The sequence below is a fragment of the Ciconia boyciana genome, chromosome 1 (genome assembly GCF_034638445.1).
Source record: "Ciconia boyciana chromosome 1, ASM3463844v1, whole genome shotgun sequence".
NCBI classification, from domain to species: domain Eukaryota; kingdom Metazoa; phylum Chordata; class Aves; order Ciconiiformes; family Ciconiidae; genus Ciconia; species Ciconia boyciana.
Window position 1 is genome coordinate 159,778,313 of NC_132934.1, and position 25,414 is coordinate 159,803,726.

The window sequence follows — 25,414 nt, forward strand, 5'->3', positions numbered from 1 at the left end:
TTTTTTAAAAAAAGAAAAAAAAGTATTCATTTTTAGATGTTTATCCTTCTGGTCTTAAGGTCTACCATGTTTTTTCTGGTTTTGTTGTCAGGGAAACAGAGCAATTAACACTTTTTTTTTTTTCTCATTAAGCAGTTACTTTTGCTTCTTCACTACTCGGTACTTGGGTTAGAAAATCCCTGATTTATAATGAAACTTTTGACCTCCTACAATCTAAAGGGAGAGCATCTGATGTTTTCTGAACATTGTTCAAGATAATTCTGGCACAAATATTCTAAATATGAATTTGACACTGCTCCTCTTTCATGCAAGAATACATAAGTGAAATTTTGGTTAATCTCAGCCAAGACAAAGCAAGTTAGTCTCTAAAGAGATTGTGCTGAGTCCTTCTACATTTTTCTCTAAAGCAGAATGATTTTGAATAAAAGATTCAAACCAGACATTTATATTAAGTAGAATAAAATGTTTTTTCAGTGCTGCAGGACTCTGATCACCATAGCATCCTGTTGATTTTAGGAGGGTCGCAGATACTCTGTTGCTTGTAGAGTTGGAATTTTTATTAAACTAAAGCGGTGCTCACATGCCAAACAATTCAAACTTACATCCCCAGAGCAAACATAAAATTTCCTTTAGGTGACTGCTATAATATTCAGTTTTGTTTGTCCGTAAGCTGGAGAGAAGCAGCACAATTTGTACCTTTGATCTTAAATTCATGTACAATCAGTTGTTGATTATGCAATTATTATTTTGATGCAGTTAAAAAATACTTCCAGTGTCTGTACTTTTCATATCTAACTCAGAGCAATTTGATTCACATTTTTAATCCATGTAAAAGAAATCTCCCAAGAATAAAAAACTTTGTGCACTTAAAAAGAGGCAGTTATTTTTAAGAAAGAAGTAAGAGTACCTTCTGACATACGCTGAAAAAAATAAATCATTGAGAATTCTGTGTGCTTACGCAGTAAGCAGCATAACAAAAGTTTTAATGCTTTTATAGTTAATCCAACACTCAGAAGTTTAGAAGCAACTATCTTCAAGTTTTGGAACATTTATATACGAGGAAAAAAGTTCTCATTCTTTTAGATGAAGGTTGGAATTTTTAAAGTGTCAAAGGATAGGATTCATGTCACCTTGTTAGCCATGCAAAAAGTTAGACATGTAGTCTAAGCTAGTCATCTGCGCTTGCCTGTAGTCATAGTTACCCTCCAGGGAATGATTCATCCCATCCAAGTTGGGTGCTCTCTTTTTCTGTTACAGAGGGAGTCTAGACAACCAACTAGGCAAAATGCCTGATTTTCAGTGGATAAAGTTAAATGACATGGATCTCCAACTTTAATGAATTAAGAACCCACGTTTTATTGACATTTAATCATATGGGTGCTTTTACATTACTGAGGCGCAAAACCACAGTGTGTAATGCTAGGCATCTTACTGAAGTTCCTAGGTTGGGATCCTAATTTAGGTTAGGGACTTAGATGATAATGGCAAGAAGGATAAAAGTGAACATTCAAAACTGGTCATCTCTCGTCACTCACAGCAAAGAAAGAATTCCTCGTTTGTGAACTTAGGTTCGTAAAATAGCGGGTCCCTGGCGCTGGCACTTCAGTTAGTTTTCTAAAGGTGCATGGTGCGAATCCGACAGGATCTTTGTAGAGGTTCCCAACTTCCACCTGGGTTGGCTCAGAAGGAAATACAGGCCCCGGCTCGCTTGTGGAGCAAAAGGCATGCTCAGAGGAAAAGGCAGTGTGGTCTGTGTGAAACCAGACATTCACCATTTGCTATGGGAATATGTCAGAAATGTGGCTGTCACACGTGTTAATGTATCCTACTGAGTTTTTGTGGTTAGTAGGATAACTACAAAAACACCAAGTGTTTGGTCTTAAAACAAAGATACAAATAGTTGCTTCCCCAGAGAATAAGGCTCTCACTGCACTGCCAATGATGTTGAGGATATCCATCTTATGTTCTCTGCAATGATATGTTAACTAGTGTTGCTGCATCAATTTCAAGATACTGGGATTTTTTTATTTATTTATTTATTTACTACGGCACTCCACTATTCTTCCTACCAATATGCTCGGCACCTTTCTCCCCTCAGCCACCGTCATTATGGTTCCCATTTTCTCAGCTAATGGTTCTTTTTCTTTCATACCTAGACACAGTTAGTGCAGTCTTTTGTTTACATTAGATTATACATTTGTTACTGCCTGTAGTCACTTCTCCACTATCATTGTCAAAGGAATTTACCCATCCTCCATTGCTGGAAATTTGCAAAACAACCATCTGTTTATTAAGAGAGCCTCCATAAATTCACGGATGCAGCACTGGTTTCCTTGAAACCTTTCAAGGTGTCTCTCCTTTTTAAAGTTGGCTCTTGCTCTGGGAATGATCACTACTCTCTTTTGGACTGAAGTGTCCTTCTAATAATTGATTATCAGTTTTTCTGTGTCCAAGGCATATACTTATTGCTGAAATTCATGATGTGAAAGAAAGCTTTCACACAAACTAGGTTTCCAATATGGAAGTCCCACTGGCAACGAGATAAAAATGAGCAGTACACTGATCTTTTCCAGAACTAAATACAGAAGTCAGGTCTGCAACCTAATCTTCCATTATTTTTTTGTCTCTCACACATAGCATGTTTCTACTTTCAGTGCTGGGGATGGTTGCAAATTTTAACTCATTTTCAGGTTTGGGGTTTTTTTTGTTGTTGTTGTTCTGTTGAAATCAGATAAACAGGAAGAAAAGGCCAAGGTTTTGCTCCCAACCTCTTAAGTATACATTCATGATGTTTGCTGAAGCAGTCTTTCTGTATATTTATACCTTTCCAGTTTTTGCTTGCTTTTTTAACTGTTTCTGATACTAAGCTATGAAATTTGGTTTCCATACACTCTTGTCCTCCAGATATTCATCATGTCTTCATGTAAAGCAGTTCTAACAACTGAAACAGCTCACTGGTTTTCTAGCTAGTGAAAATGCATGCTGTTTTTATAGCTTCTGCTAGACACTTCTGCTGCTATCTTTTTGTATTATTGTCTGCAGAACAAAAGAAAGCAACCTGAACTAAGTGCCCTGCTTATTTTTGTTTAACTTTTTACTGTGAACTTCTAAGAATAAATATTTCTGCATTGATCCTTACCTTTGTTTTGGTCAAGAAATCTTCATAATTAAACCCCTGTGAGAGCTTCGCAGAGGTGAGGGCTAACAAAGTGATTTATTCAGCAGAAGTGGTCATAGAGAGAAGATAACAGCCATAAAGAGAAGATGTCAGCCAAACTGAAGCCCGTGTGCTCCAGTACCATGAGTGAGGCCAAGAAGTTCTACCTAAGCCTGGTTCCAGTAGGAGAAGGAAGTCTAGATTGTCTGGTGTGAAGGATTATTGAAATGGGATGCCTGAAACATTACAAAAGTAAAAGCTTTTCTTTAATGTGGATTTGGGAATTGAGGAAAATATAGTTACACACCATAAAAGAGCTCTAAAAAGCAATTATTTTCATCTCTGTTAAAATGAAAGCACGTAAACTAACTAAGGCTCTGCATGGCTTTTTTTCCCCCATGAACATGTTTCTCACAGAACAAGTTCACATGGCAGCTAGCCAGTGGTCTGTGAACTGCTCACCACACTATCATGCATGACTTATAAAGAAAGCAAAGTACTTTCCTTTTGGGAGGGAAATAAGTCATTGGAAAGCAAGCCATTTTAAAGAGGACTGTGCTAGGGAAAAAGAAAATAATGTATTGGAAGAGGCCCTGATCCTCCCTTTCTCCCTGTTATGAAAACCAAACCATAAACAATTCATACTTCAGAGTAAAGCACAGTTACACAGCTATCTGCAGCCCAAACCATCTGTGACTGATATTTGAAGTGGAAGAGCCTGCATTATTCTGAAACCAGAACATCTGCAATTGTGAAGCTTTAAGCACTTTTACCAACATTAACCAAAAAAAAAGAGGTTGTATTGAACAAAGTAACTGTATTCAATAGCCTATTGTTTCAGAATGCTCCCTATGTCAAGTATATGCCTTTGGGTCTGGATAGTCATACGGATAACAGAAGAGGAAAATGTAATGCTTTCATTGGTTCACTATATGTCTTAAGTAAGTTCCTGATGTATATCAACTAACTCTGGATTCATGAAAAGATTTAGATGAGCTGAGAGAAAACAAGCTGCTTGCAATAGCTGCAAGTAATTTTAAGACTTGCCGGAGCTACTCTAGGAACCCAAACTGTTAATGCTGGCTGTCATTTTTAATCTTTGAATTGTGGTATCAACAGATCTACATAAAGGTGCTCTAAAGACTTTCCAACATCAAGTCTTATCCATTTACCGCATCCTATAGAGATATCATAGGCTTAGACTGAAGACATTCAAGAAGCAAGGGACACCAAATTTTCATGGGTTATATAGGATGCAGTCCTCCACAGTATAAAACTGTACCTCAGCTCTGTGATTCTGGAAGGATTCTATCCTTCATCCTATTCCTCTTCCTCTTCTTCTTTTTCTTCTTCTCGTTTAAAAACTTACAGAATCCCTCTCAAAATTCTTAGTATATGTTTCTATTTTAAATGATGAGAAGAAAATTATTTTCTGGTTCAGTTCTAGGAGATCAAAGTTTCCCAGTTCATTTACTGAAGCTGTAGCTTATATAGGAGCTCAGGAGTTGTAACAAATTATTACCAGAAGATTTCCTCTGTGAGTGCCATAATGTGATCTTCATTTGTATTTGGCACCACTTATATTTTCTTTTCTTTCAAAATGTGTCTGTCTTGAAAAATCTGTAATGCATTTAAGTATTAGTAAAAAAAGTAGAAGAATATTTGTGGAAACTCGTTGAAAGTTGTAATTTGTAAGACACGGTAAGAGTTTCAACATGTACTTTTTTTAACTTAAGGTGTTACTGAGAATGCATGTTCTTATGCTTATGTGTGGGATTTTGCTGACTCTCCCGAAGCTCACAGTAATGTGGCAATTTGGACTAGGCATGAGCAGCGGCAGGAAGAAGTTATAAGGTCGTTCACAATGAGATGGCTGTTGCTTTCTGTTTTCCAATGTATAACAACTACATTTTCTTTTTCTTGTTAGTGTTAACCTTGAAAATTAATAACGTATATTTTTGCATCGTATAATACTGTTCTCTCAAACCTCCTCTGTGTTATACATGCATATGTGCACACACACACGTCTGCTATAAAGTTTTCTGTTAAGAACCCCACTAGCTAAAAACCAGTTATATCTGCCATTGCAAAATACTAAGGCTGACTTACTGGTGCAAGTGAAGTTGGCAGGAGCTTCAACGTTAACTTCAACGGAATGAAGTTATATAAAGCTAAGGTGAACTGCAGTACAAACTACATAATGATTATAATCTCCGCTCAGTATCACTTCGTGTAGAAATCAAACCTGGTTCCCTGTGGGCAGCTGAAATGAACATACTTCAAAATGGAGCTTCCTATCCACCAGAGGAAGTATAAAATCTAGAATAATGTTACATAGCCATGGCAGTACTTGGCGTGTGCTGGCCATCACAGTGCAGCGATGATGCGTGCCTATTGGCACACTGTTTCAATAAAACTTTCACACAATGATCAAGTAGTAGCTAAGATTTCTGAATTATGTTGCCAGCTATCTGGTCACTGACTTTTTATGTCAAGTACAACCTTAGGACAACACTGCATCGTCATTAACACTGCTGTCTTCCAGGACTATCCTCACTACATCATGCCCAACCGAGCAAAAGTGACCCCCACATGGTTTCAAATAACAGGGGTGACCCATAGGCCTGATTTACGCTTTTCATTTCTTCCATGCTTCTCCCACTATGCCTTTTCATTCCTAAGCTCCAAAAAGGCTTTCAGTGTCCTTGTGAAATCTGGGGGGGAAAGAGCTTTATTTTCTTGAGACTTGGGTTTGTTTTTTAATTTATTTGGGCAGGTCACTAAGGACCAGTTCTTATTTCCGTGGAGGCCTCTTACTATCACTTTAAAGCATAAAGCAAGTTCAATATGAGTGACATGCTAGCCTTTCACTTCCATATTTAGCAAACAGGGACAACAATACTTCTTCCAGTCCAATCTTCCTGTGTCTTGGTGAATTCAAGTTCTAACTTCATGAGGACAGAGGACGCCTGTTTACAGTGTGTTGATACAGCATGTGGACAACACGGTGTCCCAAGCTCTGCTGAAATCTCTAAGCACTACTGTAATATCCACAAGAATTATTAAAGGGTGGTGACATCTTTTGCTAGGAGATGGAAGGGAAAAGGGCTCCTCATGCTGTGTCCTTTTTCTTTATGTAAGTGTTTAGACTGTGATGATTGTGTCCTAAAGAAAAAGATGCATGATATGCACAAATTGAACTTTACTCTCATATAACCAGCTTCTGTAATTTCTATTTATGTGAACAGATTCTTCAAAAGCAGTAAACAAAACATAGATCTCAGTTAATGTGTTTATGCTGCCATTAGTTGGGCAGTGGCACTAACTCAGCATGGTAAAATAGTATTGGTTGTATGATTTGGCAAGCTAGTCTAGAAACTTTTTAAGTGTTTTTTTCTTTACAGAAACACAAATTCATTTCTGTTTTAAACTACTAGTGGTAGGGTAATCCTTACAAAAATACAGTGGCATATCTACTAGTAAAGATTAAGCCAGTCCTGTAAGTGCTTAAATTAATAGCAAAGCCATCATAAAATGTCATACCGAATTATAAGGCTTACAGCTATCCATTTAATTGTTAAAGCCCTGATCTAGCTAAAACTTACTGACACAAACCTTGTAGGAGCTGACTTTAAGGCTTGGGTTCATTCCTCTAACTTCTGGCCTTGGCAATATGGTTGCCTCAGTTCTCTGAGCAAGGGAGAGGAATAGGCTTCTTCAGAGAAAGAGTGAGATCTTAGGAGTGCTAAACTGTCTTCTGCAGATATCACTCTCTCTCCATCCCCTCCTCCCCCCATCTCATTCTTTCCTGTGGCTGGAGTCCAGGATACCTGTTTTACTAAGCTAGGTGCCTTGGTTAATTGCTTGTAGTTGAGATAAATTAATTTAGTGTCAGGGTGCAACTTTTCCTGGAGGAGTAATTCAAAATTAAAGTCACATTAGGTTCTTATTATGCCCCTACATGTGAAAGTGGTCAGTCTAGAAGTGCAGCTATTAAATATGCAAACCAATAGCAATTACTTTTTTACTTACAGGTCAGAGATTTCTAGACATCAAGTTAAAAACTAGGATGGGGGAGAACAGACTCATGCAAGGAGCTTGTAGAAAAGGTATACTTCAGCTGCTAAGAAGGAATAAAGAGGCTAATTTTCATTTGCATTGACCACATCCTTCTGAAAAGAAATGGGTGTATTTCAGTCATGTTTGAAATATTTCACACAGGTTTTAAAAAAGAGAAAAAACCCTAAAAAATAAAGAATCTTAGTATTTATCTTTTAAAACATACAAAAAAGACTCTGAATCAGATATTTTTTGGTTATACCACCAGTGCCTTGAGGTAGTTAAAATGCTTGCAATGTGCTACATTCCATTCTGCACTAAAAATAACATGTGAGTTCTGGGAGGATGAGGTACCCTCTAGGCAGTAGTATAAGCAATTATGTTCGGGGCAAAAAAGCACTGATCAAAATGTCAGGACAAGCTCTACTTTTTGCAGTTGCTTTTATGTTATTTGAAAAGAATAAAGGATATGAAGACCTCCTGAGTGTACTCGCAGATGCATATTTTGCTGTTCTAGGCATCTGATTATCATATACTAAATGTATATTTTGGGTCTGCTTGCCAGCCCAACCATAAAAACATAATATATATTTTTGCTCTCTAATACCAGCAGCCTGTGTGATTTTGAATCTACACAGACGTACACATATGTGCAAACCATTTCAGAATCACAAAAGTTTTCCTCCATTTCGGGTTCTGCAAATACCTTTGTTACATATGCATATGTGAATGCAGGTGTACACACACACCCACACACAATAAACTTGTCAAATATGCAGAGTTTTTCAAAGTGCCCTGATTTTTACGGGTTGCAGAACGACGACAGATCCCTTTTAAAACCAGGTCAATTTTATGTAAGTGTTGAATATATTCTCAAGGCTTGAAAATGTGTGTGCATGCCTTATAAGAGTATTGTTCTTAAAAAAAAAAAAAATCCTTAAATCCTTAACATCTCCAGTGCCTCTAATGAGCTTTCTTGTGTAGTACTTTTTTTCTCCACTGAGCATGTCTCAATTCCACAAGATTATTTTATCCACTGTCAGTAACAAAGTGATGTGAGTACCTGTATATCTTGCTTGTAATGGCAGTGGACTGTCCTAAGAGATCAAGTCCTACTAGGGACTTTTACTTTGGTGACCCAAGTGTACTACGTTCAAAAGTAAGTCCGTTCCGACCTCTACCCTAAAATTCCTGCTTTTTAAGTATGATGTTGCTTGGTATTCGAGATGATGGTCACTGACATCAGAGGAAAGCCTTCTGCAGCCCTTACTTCCAGAAACCCTGGGTTCTGGGGTAAGGATAGCTTCTGGTAACCCATGTCTCCCTTCTAGCTCTAATTATATCGGTATCAATGTCACCTGAAAGTAGAACCAAGGCACTGACAGTTGCTTGGCAGTTTCTTGTGACCAATGATTGATACAATTTCACTATGTTTCTGGTAAAAAAAAAAAGCGCCAATATTGTGCTTAGACATTTATTACGAAGCTTACTGAGGAAGAACCTGTAGGCTAGGAATATAATAACAGCTGTACTGGGTCAAAGCAAAGGTGCTCCTGGTTCAATATCTAGTCTCTGACGGTGGCCAGTAAAAGGTGTTTAGGGACTAGCATAAGAACAGGGAAGGCACATAGTGATATTTCATTCTCCAGTGATATTTCATACTTGAGTGATAGTCACTCTCCAGGGATTTGGGAACTTCCAGCGTCCAACATGGTGTATCTTTGTCTAGTACTTCTTGACGGATTTTTTCTTGCATGTGTTTGTTAAATCTATTTTCAAATCTGTGTATATTCTAGCATTTACTGCTTGCAGTAGCAAAGATAACTTTAACGATGCACTATGTGAAAAAATATTTATTTTCCTACTTATGAATCTGCCACTTGATTATTTCATTTGATGCCCCTAGCTCATGATGTACAGTCATTCCAGTCACATGCTTCCTCAGTGCTCTCTCCTTCCTACCATGCCTGTTATTACTTCAACTGTATTCTGTCTTTGTGCACCTGTACATGCAGCTTTAGAATCTGACCGAAGTTTCTTTTCACTGGGTAAGTCTATTTGAAGTGATCTGCATTTGCAAGCAAATTTGGCAGTTTAACTAGCGCATCTTGGAAAAAGTCATGTTTAATATTCATTACAAACCCTTTCAGGTTTTTTCTAAGTAAATAAATCAGCATGTGGAATTACTAGGATAGAATTTCTGAAACATCATTTCCTGGAAATTATTTTCTTTTTAACAAGAATTCAAAATAACTAGTCCATAATAGAAAAAATATTAGCAATGCAGTCTGAAATAATCAGAAGTCCTGTGTCCCTGCATGCAGCTAGCTTGCTGATGCTTTACTGGTGCTGTTTTTCAGGGTTTTCATCTTTTTGCTTTCCCTTTGCCTCCATTTGCTCTCCGCAGATCTCTTTTCTGGTGAGGCAGCTTAGTATTTGAAAGCAAGCTGTTTCTAGGGGAAGTCCAGGCCATTCAGCTACAGTCATTATTCATTCAGAAGATAGTTTTGACCTTACTCCTCTTATTAGTAAAAAGTCTCACTGTCCTGGCAATGCAAACATCATTTTGGCAGACCTATTAACAACTCCTTTATTCAGTGAGGAGCAAAACTGTACTCACACTTTGTGACCCAGTTGTACTTTTCAGTGTGAAGGAGTTTTCCTTTTTCTTTTTTTCCCCCCACGGATTCTTGATAAGTGGAACCAAAGCACATAGCTTACTACTGCCTTTAATGGAGACCAGGGACAATGGCAGCTGAAACACTGGTAATACATTTTTCAGGAACCTGGCTCCAAAAGCTACGTTGAGTGATACGTCAGAAGAGATATTTTGTCTATCAGTAGAGGAAGAGATGGAAAAGATAGTATTTGGAGGTTTTCTACCTGTCGGACCTAAGTGTTTTCATATGTATAGGAGCACCTTGTAAACCAAGAGCAGAACTGTGAAAAATCAAAGGCTTCAATAGAGGCATTAAGAACCATCTAGATATTTCTTTCCTTTTTAAAGAATCCTTTTCTTTTTTTATTTTTTCATCTTGATGATACCCCTTAGGATTGCACAGTGAAGAGCTACAAAGCAGAAACCTCATCTGGTCCTGACTGTCTTGCTGCACCCCGTTCTGGGATGCTGAACACGTTTGGTCAGAACACGTTGCCAGAGCCCTGTGCCTTTCACCCAGCACCACCAGGCATTCAGCAGATCTAGGAAGATGCCAATGACAATTTCAGCAGTAGCATCACTTCCAAATTTTGTGTGCTGAGGTTTCAGCATTAAAGTGGGAGTTTCAGCATGGGGATTTTTCATGAACATATTGTGTGAACAAGGTGTTATAATTGGTATATCTAATTTAAACACTCGGCATAAAATTATATATATATATGTGAATGTGTGTGGGAAAATCAAGGAGCTTTTTAAAGCCTAGTTAGATTTACTTGTCTCCAGAGTATTATTATTCTGAGGACAGTGCTTGAGGTAATTCCAAATGGGAAATAACTACAAAATAGAATAAAAATGAAAAATTACCTTTTCATTATATCTGATCCCATGTAAATGGATTTTTAACAAGTGGCAGGAAAGATAAGTGTAGAACACATTTTATTAACAAATGAAAAGTACAATAATGGTTCCAAACTGAATTTTAAGTGCTACATAAAATGCATGAAATCTTTTTTTCCTCATAGAGGGAAGATAGTAGAAGGTTCACAAAATTCAAGTTAGTCCTCCATTCCCAAGCCATATACAGAGCATTTAAAGTAGCGCTATTTCAAAAGTAGTAAACTTTACAGAGAATATGTCACTTCCTAGAAAACAAGCTGTCCTTTCAAGACTGGAAAACATGGTCATCCAGAAAACTACTTGTGCCAGACTCATTCCTTTTTTGACAACCACGAAATTTTTCCTGAAGGCTGTAGCTTCCACCTTTGTTTTTTTCTACCTCTTACCTCATCTATCACCTTTTTTAAAAACAGTATCAATGGATCATAAATTCTGGCTTATATATTTGATGCCCAAAAGTGAAATAAACACGTAAGTATTAACTCAGAAGTTGACAGTCCCTAGTATATGCAATATGGTATTATTTTTCAAGAAAACACATTAAATTCAAGAGGGGTTCTCTTGGAGGAAGGTTTTATTGTATAAAATAGGGACCTTTGAAAATTCTAGGCAAAGATCGTATTCAAAGCACACACTTTTCAAGGAGGAGAGATGGGACTCAGATTTGCTATGAATATGTGAACAGCAGTAACAAAAATATAAATGTAAGCTTCTGCTGCTTCATTTGTGTCACCAGGGAAGAAAATGCTTACCTAGTTTTTATATCACCAGGAGCTCATCTAATCTTTATTTTTTGTTTTATTTAGTTGATACCTAAGAAAAATGCAAGTGCTTCTCAGGGCACATAAGTGACTCTAGATGGTCCATCCTCTGAAGTAAGGGACAGTCCTGGAGCTCTCTGGAAGGAAGGAGAGGGCTTGTATAGCATTATTCGTTGTTTTGATGGCACTTGGTTCCTTGAAAATCCATGCTGTGTTTGCCTTTGGGTCCTTCTGTGTCACACAGGTCTGCATTGCCTTTTCTGAACTGTGTCTTAGGCCCATAGGAGCTTGTGGATCTATGCACTCATGGACACATTGTACACAACCTTTGTATACTTATAAAAATTAGAGGCCTGGCCTTTGCATGAGATTTAATTCCTTGTTCAGTCAGTAAAAAAAGCTAGCTACTTAGAAGTATGATTTCATTACATTTTTATTGAGATTTTTAGGTACCTGAGTGTAAGTCAGTCACTTATTTTCCACTTAGAATTCAGAGGACTTCTCTTTATAGTTCCTCAAGAATGGATTGGGAGCTCTTTTTAAAACACGACAGAAGTTGAGGAAGCCTGCACAGTTTTCCTGCATAATATCCAAGGAGTGGGAGCACTATTTCAGAATTAAGGGATAATTCTTACCAATATCTCCTCCTTTAAAGAAGCAATCCGTCACCAGAAGAACAGAGAGAACCATCCCCATCTCTTGTGAAAGGGAATAACAGAACGCAGCAATAAAGCCCTGGCTAAAATTTCATCAGCAAACTTGTGTGGGAGAAAGGGCAGCCAGTAACACCAAACTATCTTTGTTTTCATCTAGTCCAGCCAAGAAGGTTTCTGAAGTAATTTGAATTAGCCTCTGTGTCCTCCCAGTTACCACCCATGGAGGTTTGCCTCTGCCTGTCCTTTGTTTAAATTAACTTTCTGTGTGAATTTCTGTTCTGGAGAAATACTGTAAAACTGCAGTGAATCTAAAACTGAGGCCACCTGTGTCAAATTAAATGTACTGCCTCTGGTTCAAAACAGGCAAACAAATGAACCACAAAAAGGCAAGGGGCAGCTAATTTGTGCAAAAACAAAGTCTTTCCTGTTTAAAGAAATATAGTGGATTCTGGCCTCAGCTACAGCTGTGAATTTTTTCTCAACTTCAGTTACATTTTCTCAGTGTTAAGGATAGTTGTTTGTAGAAATTGGTCCACTATGTGGGTTGCAAATACTCACTCAAATCTAAGTTATATTAATTACCTTCTTGCAAAATCTAACAGAGCCCAGTAATGGTTTGAACAAAAGCACAAGTTATCAAGAGATGGCGGATGCATATACACAACAGTGAAACTGAAGAGCGCAATTATCTGTTGTCTTGCAGTTCATAGCTGTCACCAAATCATAGAACCATAGAAAAGTCTAGGTTGGAAGGGACTTCTGGAGACCATCTGGTCCAACCTGCTGTCGAAAGCAGGCCATTAGATGAGGTTACCCAGAGTCCAATCAGGCCAAGTGATAAAAATTCCACAGCTTCTCTGGGCAACTTATTCTAATTATTATTTTCATAGTGAAGAATTGCTTTGTTCTATCTTGACAGCTTTTTTCGTGAAGCAAATGGTGCTCTTTGCCTCTTGTCCTATGACCGAGTCTCCTTGTGAAGAGTGTGCCTCTATATTCTCTAGAACTACCTTATAGAGAAGACCTCTGTGGCCCCTCCACAGACCCTCTCCAATTTTCCAATCCCAAACAAATCGATTACATAGAGATCAGATCAAGTGTACAGCCTCATACATATTTAGCTGAATACATTTAATGAAACAAATCCACATGATAATGGTGTTTATAATAAAAGCACTGGAAACAAGAAAAAGTACTGTGCACTGTGGTTGAGGTTTGCTTAGCTTGTCCTGTGAGTAGGACCAAGAATAATGCATTCATTATCACATTTGGTACTTATGTTAGGGTATTTTTAGGAAGATTTATCTGGTGTCTCATCTGAATGGTATTCCATTTTGCAGATGAAGCATTCTTGACCTAGCTACAGTGATTGTGAGGAGATTATCCTTTTTGTCTTTGTAGAGATCTTTTATGTGTTAGAAGATATTATTATATTGATCTGTGCCAGCAAAGTATCCCTTTACAAGAATGTCCATAGACACTGCAGCACACCTAAAAAGAAGGAAACATAGGTTTGCATTGCCACAACCCACAGAAACAACATGCAACCTGCTGCCCAAGCACTTGCATCACGATCTGTGACGAATATCATTCAGCATCTACACCTAACTGCTTCCACCTCAAGCAGCACTCACAAATTCATAGGGAACACATAGGTTGGTTTTGGAATCTGGAATTGGGTTCACATAGCGTAGGGATGTTTCCTACCATGCAGATGAAACTAAGTAGTAAATCAAGACGGATATGCCTTATATCCACACCAGTTTAGCGGTGATCTATCCTGTGTAATACCCCGGACAATGCATAGAGCAGCCTATACAAATCACATGGAATAAAGGGTTTGCATGTATGGATCAAATTCCAGTCTTCCTATACTTCGGTATTAAGAGGGCCTAGGTCAAAGTTATATTGCTTTGTTAAACTGTGAGCAGGGACACACAGATTCTCTGCAGATTGAGTCTTTTATCGCGGTGACCTCACTGCTATTCAGCATTTTATATAGCTCTCACTGTCTGTATCCTGATAGGAAGTCAAGATGATGACTTCCTCAGTCAGTCACAGGCTGGTTCTCTGAGTGTCTTCAGCTCTTTTTTACGTAAATGGGAGCTGCCTGTGGTGAGAACCTTTGAAAGTCTGTCCGCAATTATCGTTTCCCAGATTGGCTCTATTTTTCTGCAAACCCACCAGGGCAGATGACATTTTGTGTCTTCGCTACGTGTAGGTAAGCGCCATTTACAAAGCTACCTCCAGGAATCTTCGTTTGTGCGGAGTCTGGAAGAGGTAAGCAAACATTAAGAGTCTCTGAATTGTCCTGAAATGCTACTTCCTTTGCTTCCTGCGCAGAAGCACCCTTTCAGGTTGTAATGAATTTTACCCTGTCTTGAAGATGAACACGTTGTGCCTAGTCAATATTGAATTATTATGTTTGTCCAAGAGCAGAATTCATACATCTTGTGCTTTTGTTCACTTGAAAATATTTTAGTTGCTTATTTTTCATCAAGTATACCATTCATAACATGTAATGATGCCTAGTTTAAGTGAAGTCTCAAGCAGTTTCCTCTGATGAAATGGAGCATGTACTGCATTCTTTTATTATAATGGATGTTCTTTTGTGACTCACTAACCTTTGTATGGAAACAAAAATATTTCTGCTACTTATCCCAAGAGAAAAATAGCAAATATGAAAATGGTAAAGCTGCATTTATATGTGAAAAAGCTATTAAAAGAACAGTTATGCATGTTAGCATTAGATTTATGTTTCATTTCCATTATTTATTTTAAACTATCCATCCAAAAATGTACATACCCCTGAACTGTTTTAAAATAAGGGTGAGGTTTATCTTATCTAAGATAAGCCATTTTCTCTTATCTAAACTAGAGCATCTTCTCTAAGCTAATCATTTAGACAATCTATATCAAGAGACCAAGCTGTCCAGGACCTGCTCTCTGTCTCTAAAGCTGGCTGGCTGGAACAGCCTGTCTTGTACATACAGCTAAGTTATTTTCCCTTTCCAAAGCTACCTACCACTTAAATGGCAGTGTCCATACTGCCTACTGGGAATGTCCCCAGCTGGGATAAGCCCCAAACTGTGCCCAGGCATGATCAGGGAGAGTGCTAGCTGGCCAAGGCCAAAACTGTGCAAGTGGCCTTGCTAACAGTGTAACACAATGGACAATCTTATTCCAACTCTTAGGCCCATACACCAGTACATTACTAGTATAGATGTAGCCTTTTACTGTCTACATTCAGTGAAGGAGTTGCCCTAAGGTGATATTCCATCTTGCTTTTCTTACTTATATGTTAGTATGGGATGAGTCAATATCCGGAGATACCTTTTTCAGTTAAATATAGGAAGTGCCTAGATGATTATACGATGTACTTCACATTTGGACAACGATAATTAACTGAGATGAATACCATCATAGATGGCTATGGCCTAGATTCATCCTGCCTAACACTGGGAATCACACATCTGATTTAAAGAACATACTAGATTCAAGTTCCCTACTTAGTCAATGGAAAAAGTTAAGCATGTCTGAAAGAAATAGCCAGCCCAAGGTCTGAACTGACCTCTACAAGTGCCTCTTCGTCACTTTTGGCTATAAAGAGAGACTAAGACAACCATAACTTAATTAACTCATGTTGGTATCTGAGACTAAAGTCAAGGAAGTTGAATCTGGTGTGGTAAGCACATTCCTGGGGTCCTGATTACAGACACTGCGCAGAATCTCAGATCTCATTTTTTAAAAATGGTATCATTCTTGCCACTGCAGAGGGGAAAAAGATTTGGAAATATGGCTGAAGTCTAATCAATGTAGCAATGTTTGCCTGAGTCTGTAGACAGTATGAAGTAATAGCTCTGAAAAATTAATCTTCTTTATCTCAGTTAATCAAAGGAAAACTCTCTGACACACTGGATTCCTGTCCTCTATTAGATAAATGGACTAAATCTTAGCCAAATTTTGCTAGAGGAGTTTTGTACCATTTGAATTGCAATCATATCTTGTCAGCAGCGTTTGTTCCTGAAGAACTGATAGGAGCTACAATTACTGGAAGGAAGTTATTAAAAAACCCACATTTGTGAAACCTTACTCAATCTCTTATTAATTTGGAAGACTTCATGCAAAATTGAAGAAAAAGTTATTTAAATGAACAATTGGGAAATAGCAGTCACAGCGTCAAGTTGTACTACATACAGCATATAAGCCCTGTGACAGAGAAAAGTTGTTTGTAAAAAAACCAAATCTTGTGCGTATGAGAAATACATGTGTAATCTTGTTCCTCCATCTGCCAGGAACTTTTTCAGTTTATTTTACTCTTATATTATCAACAGTGCAGTCTCTACTGTGAATGCCAGCACCACTGTAATCATATTTTTTGGTACATTTCACTGAAAATTCCCCAAGGCAGCACAGAATGTGGTTAAAATCAATTTAGGTTCTGTTTTACAGTCCCTACATGGGAGAATTTTTTATTGCCTGCAATGTCCCCATTTGTTTAGGTGAGCCCAAAGGGCAAAATTCACAACTGGTACATCTAGGCTGTTAACGAAAAGAGGACAAGAGAGCAAGCTCAAGTCCTGACCCCTTGTCTGTGCATGCCACTTAACTGTTCGCTCACTGCTGTGTCTCTCCTCTAGCTCTGGCTACTTTCTCCCAGACCATACTTTGGTGTAGTTCAGGGAATATTTTAATTGAGGGACTGCTTTGAAAGAAAGGCCTCACCAGGTTGGACTCTAAGCCACACAGTCCTGTAATGCTATTCCACCTTCAGTCAAACTCACAAGCCCTTCTCTCTCTCGAAGCAGGCAATACACAACCCAAAGTTCATCCGAAAGAAGTACTACTCAGGGGAATTGCACACAACATGTTGTTTGAGATGCCTTGAAGAACTGGAAAACCTGTGGAAAAATAGCTGTTGTAATTATGTCTCAGGGCCACCACACAGGGCCTAGAGGAATCAAGAGCCAAATATTATGAAGGATGGTTGAAGTCAGCCGGTACCATCTGACCTTAGGCAAGGGGTTTGTCCCTTGGCAGTCTTTTATATGGCACTATAAATGTACTAATGAGATCTACACATCATAAATACTGCTTTCTAACACTGCAAGTGTTACTTTTACCCAAATTCAATTTGTCAATTTCTTTACCTTAATCTTTAGGTCGTGTTTTACCTTCCTTTTCTCATGGTGCACTTTGCTTAAACAAAATTGAGCTTTTTCTTCATTGTTAATGGAATTGCAGGTGTAAACAATAGTAACTGAACAGCTGATTTGTGCTGAACTTTAAATCAAATGCAGGTACAAAAATGTTGATACAAATTGATACCAAAGCTGAGTGTGGGCTGTGAAAGCTTACCCATATGCATATCTTCTTTTAGTATAGCTCATTTGTGTCCAAAAATTTACCAGGTCTATACGGTTTCAGAATAATAACAGAAAGGAAAAAAGTGGCTCATTTAATCTCCCTTTCTGATTTTTAATTGTTTAATTTACATGTCATTTAATGCTAATTACTTGGATTTCATTCAAAGCTCCTTTTGACAAGCCAAAGGTGATGGTAAATCTGAGAATTTGGGTAAGTAAAAAATTCTGGAAACCTGTTGGATGGGTGCTGGTATCAGTTTGTGCTGTGTTTCATCCTCATGCACTTTCATGCTCAAAGTGTTTGCTGTTGGAGCACATAGCATATCCTGCTAAGAGTGGAATACAGATATTGTATAGTCACTTTATTCTTCAAATACAGCCCCTAAAGGAGATTTCCAGTGAAGGATGTTGATATATAGCAGTGCACTATAATGTACTAAACAATATTAATTTAAAACTATCCTGTAGTGAGACCCCCTCTGAACTTTCTCAAAAGGTTTGAACTTTTCAGTAACCATGAAATTACTCTGGGCGGCTGGCCAGTTCCTAAATAAACTGTGTGTTCATCAGTAGCAAAGCTTTTAATTTTGAACATGATTAATCTCAGACTGTTATGAAAACTGTCAACTAAAATGAAAGAGAGCATTACAGTAAATTTTTCATAATCATTTAATTTCATTGAAATATTTACAGAGCATTTCAGTGAATGTCACATACGCTTGCCTCACAGACCATATGAAAATTGCATCTTTCACTCTTTACATTTTGCACATTACTGGCTCTTCTTCCATGATCAGAATTAAATGACTAGAGAACAAAGCAAAATGTTAGGAAGAGTAGGTCTTATCCCTTTGGCTGTGGTTAACTCTGTTTCTCCTTTGTCATGTTCTCACCAAAGTGTCAATGTCTTAGAAACTCTATGACTGTGTGACTGTGTTAAATTTGAGCTTTCGGTTTGCTTTGCAAGAACTTTACTTCCGAGGATGTTTCTGTCTCTAAACACAAATTAGTGATATTAAGAGATACTCAGCCTAGTTAGCCCCTTTAACTGTTCAGGTGATCATGTTCATATTACCAGACCCAGGAGCACTTCCACGTTGCAGGCTGTCAGCTCCCACCTCAGTCCACAACGAGACCTCTGCATGTGCAGACACTTCGGACATCCTGCTTCTGTATAAGGGGACGTAGGCTGGAAGGTGACACCACCCGCCATTCACCTGAAGGTCTGAAGTGCACTGTGACATGTCTGTTCTGGTGAACTTAGGGAGAGACTGTGGGAACCCAGCTTTCCTAATCAGGTCCTGCTGCTTGTCTCACTCCAGTGCTTTAATGCTTTTTCAGCAACTCCAGTCACTGCTATCAAAGAAGTTGCAGTATGCTCTTTAAAATAACTCGCTACTTGCACCCTGACCACACTTGCAGTGATTAATATCTGGGTGACTATAGTACTACAGTGTCTTACAATTAAAAAATTAAGAACAACCATTTATTGCCTTAGTCTCCTCTTCAGGTTCTACATAACACTGTGTATACTGTGTGGCTCAAGTACTGTAATATAGTGTATTTTTTTTATTTTTTCAATGTTAACACTTTCATTTGTGAAACACAGATGAGAAAGCTTTAGTAGCTGGCAGAGGTGGGATGGTTTGTGAATAGTCTTGTGGTGTGGCTCTGTTGGCCTGGTGGGACCAGTGTGGTTGCATGGGAGATGCCAGCTTCCTGCCGGGAAGGCTGCTCTCTCCAGCAGGGCAGTGATTGCTTTTCTGACCATCCCAGCACAATTGTCTGACCATAGGCAGGATGCATCTGCATTAAAGAACTAACCCTGCCCCTTTTTCTCACTAGTCATTACCTGCTGGCTCTTTTATTCCCCCTGCCTCTTCCCCAGTCTTCCAGTTTCACCACCATTCATGCTACTGTGTGTATTTAGGACAACCACTTACAGGTTCTCTTCAGTTTTAAGGGCCCAGATCTTAATTATGCTGAAGCTGGTTTTAGCAATAACCTTTTTGTAAGGGAGCCTTGAAGTTGCAAAGAAATTTACAGCTGAAGCTGCATTAAGTAGTATGAATGAGATCATCCCGTGTTAATGCCTGGGCTGCGCCGTGGGAGAGAATCAGTACAATGAAGCAGTTGCTGCTGCTGCCGCATTTACAGCGTGTGCAGTTCAGAGGGTTTTGCTTCAGAAGAGATTTGGTCTCACACTGGGCTATGTGCCCCATCGCACGTGGGTTTTGAAGCCACCCCAAGGACCAGTCATTGGTTCTGATCCTTATGTCAGTCTCAATGCCTGAAGTGCATTTGTGTGTAACCAAGGTGGAGCTTGGGGTTTTGTCTCCTCTAAGGAGAATCTGTTTTGCTTACCAACACAGCTCATAAACTAAACCAGCAAACAGCAAGTGCTGATGATTGGGGGAGTCACTTCAAACTGCTCCGAACCAAATGGAGACATGGCCATAATGCCTTTCTGGGAGAAAAAACCCACAATGTGATCTCTCCACCAATAGGTCTGCCTTTCTCACAGCTGTCTTGTGTATTGATCTAAGACAACTATGTGAACAGATCAGGGAGAGCATGGATTTCAGGGACCCATATCTGAACGTATTATTCAAGCTACCATTGGAATCCAAATTAAGATTTCCTCGCTGCCACTCCTCACCATTTATGTACTATTTGGATAAATTCTTCTAATCCAGGTTCAGAGCAGACAATTGTACTGTATGTATTGTGCCATTAAATCTGCTCCTGTAAACTCAAGCACCATGGAAATAGTGGAAATAGACATAAATTCCATCTATGGCTTTACAGGAACCGTTCTAGCAGCCACAAGAGAATTTAGCCAAGCCAGGCTGACAACATGTTGGTGAACTGCTCCCAGTAGGCTCTTTGGAGCTGGAGATCGAGGGCCACGCGGAGCAAATCAGACCAGTGTGCATTTCCTTGCCAATAGTAATAATAAATAAAATGAAAAATCATAGATAAAATGTCCTGATATTTTATTTTGTGTTTAGCTGTTACTAGAAACACTGCGCACCATCATTGCCGCATTTCAACATAATCTTGTACCTTTAAAAATATAAGTGTTTGTTATGTGGTAAAGAAAGTTGAAATGTAAAGGTTTTAAGCAGCAGTACAAAATAGGATGTATGTCATGTGGAGCAACAGTTACACCTTAAGTGCATAGAGAACTCAGTGAAGCTAAATGCCTCGTGCTCCCCAATATGTAATATTATCACAGCATGAGTAATTGGAGATATTCTGTAGAACTGCTTTGACTTTGGGTTATTTTAAAGCCTACCTTGAATTATTCTCCTGTTTAGACAGGGGATGTTGCTGTCCCTTTGCTTACGCTTTGAACTATACAGTTTCCTTCTTCAAGCTCTCCCTGATCTGTTCTGCACTGAGATGTCAGATGACATTGCAATCTATCATATGCTCTCTATTCTGTATAGACTGACTTCTGCGAACAGGAGTACATAGCTGTAAGAGACGTTGTTTGTCCATGCCAAAATCTGCATATTTATGCAATGATTTCTTATTGCATCCAGCAATAAGATGCAAAAAGCAAAAAGCAAACCAGCAGAAACTGGAAACCTTTTTTTCCCTCTAAAAATTACCCCTTTCCAAAGCTTTTCAACAGTACAATGTTGCAGAAAAGCCCTGTTAGATTATCCGATTCATTTCCTTGTCAGTGAGGGATTTCTTTCTGCAGTACTCTGGCGTTTCAAAGGTTCTGTCTAGTCTGAATTTGAAATGATGAGGCACTTCCCTCCAGAGACCTCTCTGAACACTCAGAGATTTCCCTGTAAGGACAGTAATCTTTATTCTCAGCCTAAGAATTCCCTTTCTTAATTTCATCCTCTCATTCCTATATTTGGAGTACTCTATTATATTATTGAAATATTTTGTTTTCAAATATTTCTTACATAAATTTGCATCATCTCCCTTACTTTATTATCAGTTATGGTAGATGTAGTATAAATATTGGGCCCCTTCAGTCTTTCTCTCCTTTTTTCTCCCTTGCCCCAGTTGGTTTATGTAGCTCTCTCCTGGTTTTCATGGTGCTCTTCTGCACTATTTTGGCTTGTCAGTGTGAGACTGATAAAATGGTATTTAGAAGTGAATGCATACCCAAGTATGGTCTCTTCAAAGCAGCACAGAGAGGAGCTGTGGACTTCTGTACCATTTTATAAAACTATGTAATGTCTAACCAACAGAGGCTGGTTGTGAGCGTAGCCTTTGGCTGGTAATGTAATTGGTGCCCAAATTGGCCTTTTGATTCTGTATTGAAGTACAAGTTCTTGTTCAGTTTCTGCTCTTATTCTTGCTTTAGAATTTTTTCAGTCTGTTATTTCCTGCCCCTGTGTCTAAATCTGTCCTTTTCCTTGTCCGCCGTGGTATTTGCAACTCTTCACATTTTAATATCAAGTGAATTTCATTAATGTCATACTTTCTTCCTTTTAAGGATCATTAATGAAGCAATTAAATAGGACTGGACATAATACAGATTTATGCAATATGCCCCTTCCATTCTGACTCAGTGCTTTACCATTAATCATTAGTCTTTGTTTGTAGCTCTTCAAACAGTTTTCAGTCCACATGACAACTTATATCCAACTGAATATGAATTGATTTTCAGTTTAAGCTGTACTATGGCTGGAAGTGGTGATGTTGCTGATATAGCATGACAGTGCAGCAGAGCAGTTGTTCTTCTATAGCATGCTCTATAGGAGCATGCATTTCACTAGGCAGTGCAAATGAGAGTTAAAGCTCCATTTGACTTCCTGGGCAATTCCCCCTCATAAAAATATAGAGCTGATATCTATCAGCAGTATTCCTTGCAGGTGCTGATGGTGAAAATCTGTTTTAAAATGTAAGCTTCTAAGCCTGTGCTCACAAGCAGGTGGGAGAAGGAGAACTGAAATAATCTCAGTTAGATGTGTGCTTATTGATATAGTATGCAATACACATACCATTTAAAATAAATGTAAAAATGAATTTCACTGATTCTTTTTGACTTGGTATTTGTTGCAATGACGCAACTGAATTGCTACGTAAGGTAATCAGAATTCAGGAATCATATCTCCATATCATATCTTTTTTATCTTGTATCATTAAATGTAGCCATCATCTGTCCACATAGATAGATGTATTTAGATGTGTGATATTCCGTGGAATAACTGTTTGCAGATACTTATAAATGCAACATTTGTTATGTGATTTGCTGCAGCTCAGTATCAGAATTGCTGATGTAGATGGATTCTTTTGAGTCCTTTGTTATTCCTTATAATACTCATCTAAATGTAATTTTCCCGTTATTTTCATGTTATGAGAGCTGGATTTCTTTAAAATTGCTCCCTTTTAAAATGCTATGTTCTTTTTGAATATTGAAGAGCTGTCAACATATACAGAAAGATGTGCCTAATAAGAAAAGATCATGGATGTTTATTTGCTTGATAAAGTGTTAGGGATCTGTGAAGAAAACATAGAAACAAGCATATTGAATAGGATACTAATATGCTTCATATTTTACAATTAAAATTATTAACAATCCTCCCATTTTAAGACTTTCAATTAAAGGCATGGTATTGTATTGTTAGGTATTTGTCAGCTTCTAGCACAAGTAGATGAATAAACTCCCAAGTATCAAATTTACCCTCTGTAGTTCTTTGCTGCCATCTTCTGTTTCTTTAAATTATTGCCGTTGTTATTTGGATTCTGAAAAACAAGGCTGGGATATTACAGAGCAAAATTTCCCTTTCTATCATCTTTTTCATTTCCTTGTTTTCAGCTAAAGCAAAGTGAAGCAAATGCAGATACAAAGGAGAAGCTTCCACTGCGTCTACGCATCTTTGAAAAATTTCCAAACAGGCCACAAATGGTGAAAATCTCCAAGCTTCCTTCAGATTTCACAGTTCCAAAAATAAGGTATTGAAATATTTCTGTTGCTAGTATGCTATAAACCTGTCTGGTTCCACATAGCACCCAAAATATGCAACTGTTTTGCTTGTGGATTAGGCAGATAGTGCAGAAAATCAGAAGTGAAACAGAATTAACATTGGCATTGAAATGAGGTGACATTTTGGTTTTACCTTATTTTTACTTTTGGGAAAAAAAAAATCCTAGTATTCCTTATAACATATTCATGAAAGCAACTAGATTGACTGGAACCGACACAAGTACAATATGATTGAAAAGTGTGTTGTTTCTCAACTTCCATTTGGATTTTAGATTCCTGGCTGACATAGACAACTAGAACTCTAAGCCATTCTCATGTAGCTTTTTAAAGGTAAGATCAACCGGCAGCAAATCATGAGAGGGGATAACACACGCCATCCAATACCAGTCAGGCTGTGATGACCTTGTCTCCTCTTTGAATTTGCATAGTTGTCACTCTCCTGTAAAACTCACCTTAACAAAGGATCAGACCCTCAGTTGGCTGCTAGATCATCAGTTACAGTACAATTATTCTTGGTGTGGTCCCAAAAAAAGCTTACAGAAATCCAAGGGCTGCTCTAGCGTGTACAGGCTTCTAAGACTGCTGAGACAACACAGGCTGGCCAAACAGGTCCTCTGCCCGTGCCCATTCCAGTATCGCCACTGAGCACATGCTGGGAGAGAGGATGGTGTGAAAGATGGCTGTCATTGTTCTGGGTCTCCTGAGGTTACATTTCTTTTGATTAAACTCGCAAGGAAGCTAATGCAAATGGTTTGACCTGTTTGTATCATCTTAGCTGAATGAAAGGAATAGTGCTGGTCAGAAGGGTCAGGAAAAACAACCTTCCAAACTTCAAGGAAGCCGTCATAGATATTTTGCTTTCAATACCAAAATATTGTTTGCTTATATATTGAGGGTGTTCTTCTCCTAGTCTTAGTCTTTTTTGCTATTTCTTTCTAGCTGTGATTTTCCCAGCATACTCTAGACTAATATGTGATCATGCTAACTACTGAAACAGACTTCAAACTATCACTAGCAAATCATGTCTTTAAATCTGAAGCTATTATACTATGTAGAACTATCTCTTCAGATAAAAATTAGTTTTGACATCGTCAGTTTACACTGAAAATAGGGCAACTCTAAACTTAAAATGCAACATGATAAATGTACATTTGCTGTAAACAGAAATGCTTCTACATTTTAAACATGGCATATGTGAGGCAGAGAATTGCTGAAGCGCCTTAATACTGGCATTCAAAGCAGTTATATGAACAGATGTTGTTTGAAATCTTGAAGAAAGAATTTCTTGCAGAGGGTATGTTTCCTTTGGATTATATCAGTGTTTGATTTACATTGAAGTAACAACTTGCTGTTTAATGAGCTCAAAAGAGCTGAAAACTGCAAAAGGCACCTCAAATATTTAGCACTTTAACTGGTAAATAAATAAATTAAATAATTATTATTAAAAGGAATAAAATTATTTTCTTTGAACCTACATGCAAGCCACCCACCTTTCAATTCAGTTACAGATTTCTTTGATAAATGAACTTAAGTTTTATCAGTTGTTTCGGCTGTCTGTCCATTTATACATCTATAGCCCAGTACAACTTTTTCTTGGAGTTTATCTATCTTAGCACTAATGGGTTGTAACATGTCATAAAGAAAACCAAAAATTAACTCTTCCTGGGTTTTTAATCCATCAATATCTTCTATTTGTTCACAAGGGAAAGTTTCATGAAGCAGTTTATTGATCGCCAGCAACAAGATACCAGCTGTTTGCTGCGAAGACTTCCTTCAGCATCTTCTTCCTCATGTGACCACTCTAAAAGATCAGCAATTGAAGAAAACAAATATATTGATCAAAAGGTAAATCAAGTGTATAGGGCAGTATATGTCTTTCCTTGAGTATTGTGAGGAAAGA

At 38.1% G+C, this 25,414-nt stretch overlaps 1 protein-coding gene across 6 annotated transcripts in view; it reads left to right on the forward strand.

Moving 5' to 3' along the window:
- Window positions 1–25,414, forward strand: part of NALCN (sodium leak channel, non-selective) — a 256,166-nt gene that overhangs the window by 167,690 nt on the left and 63,062 nt on the right. For all 6 annotated transcript variants that reach the window (XM_072849927.1, XM_072849929.1, XM_072849930.1 and 3 more), the window contains 2 exons: window positions 23,347–23,483; window positions 25,218–25,359. In XM_072849927.1, the coding sequence (XP_072706028.1) occupies window positions 23,347–23,483; window positions 25,218–25,359 (279 nt within the window). The remainder of the gene's footprint in view (window positions 1–23,346; window positions 23,484–25,217; window positions 25,360–25,414) is intronic.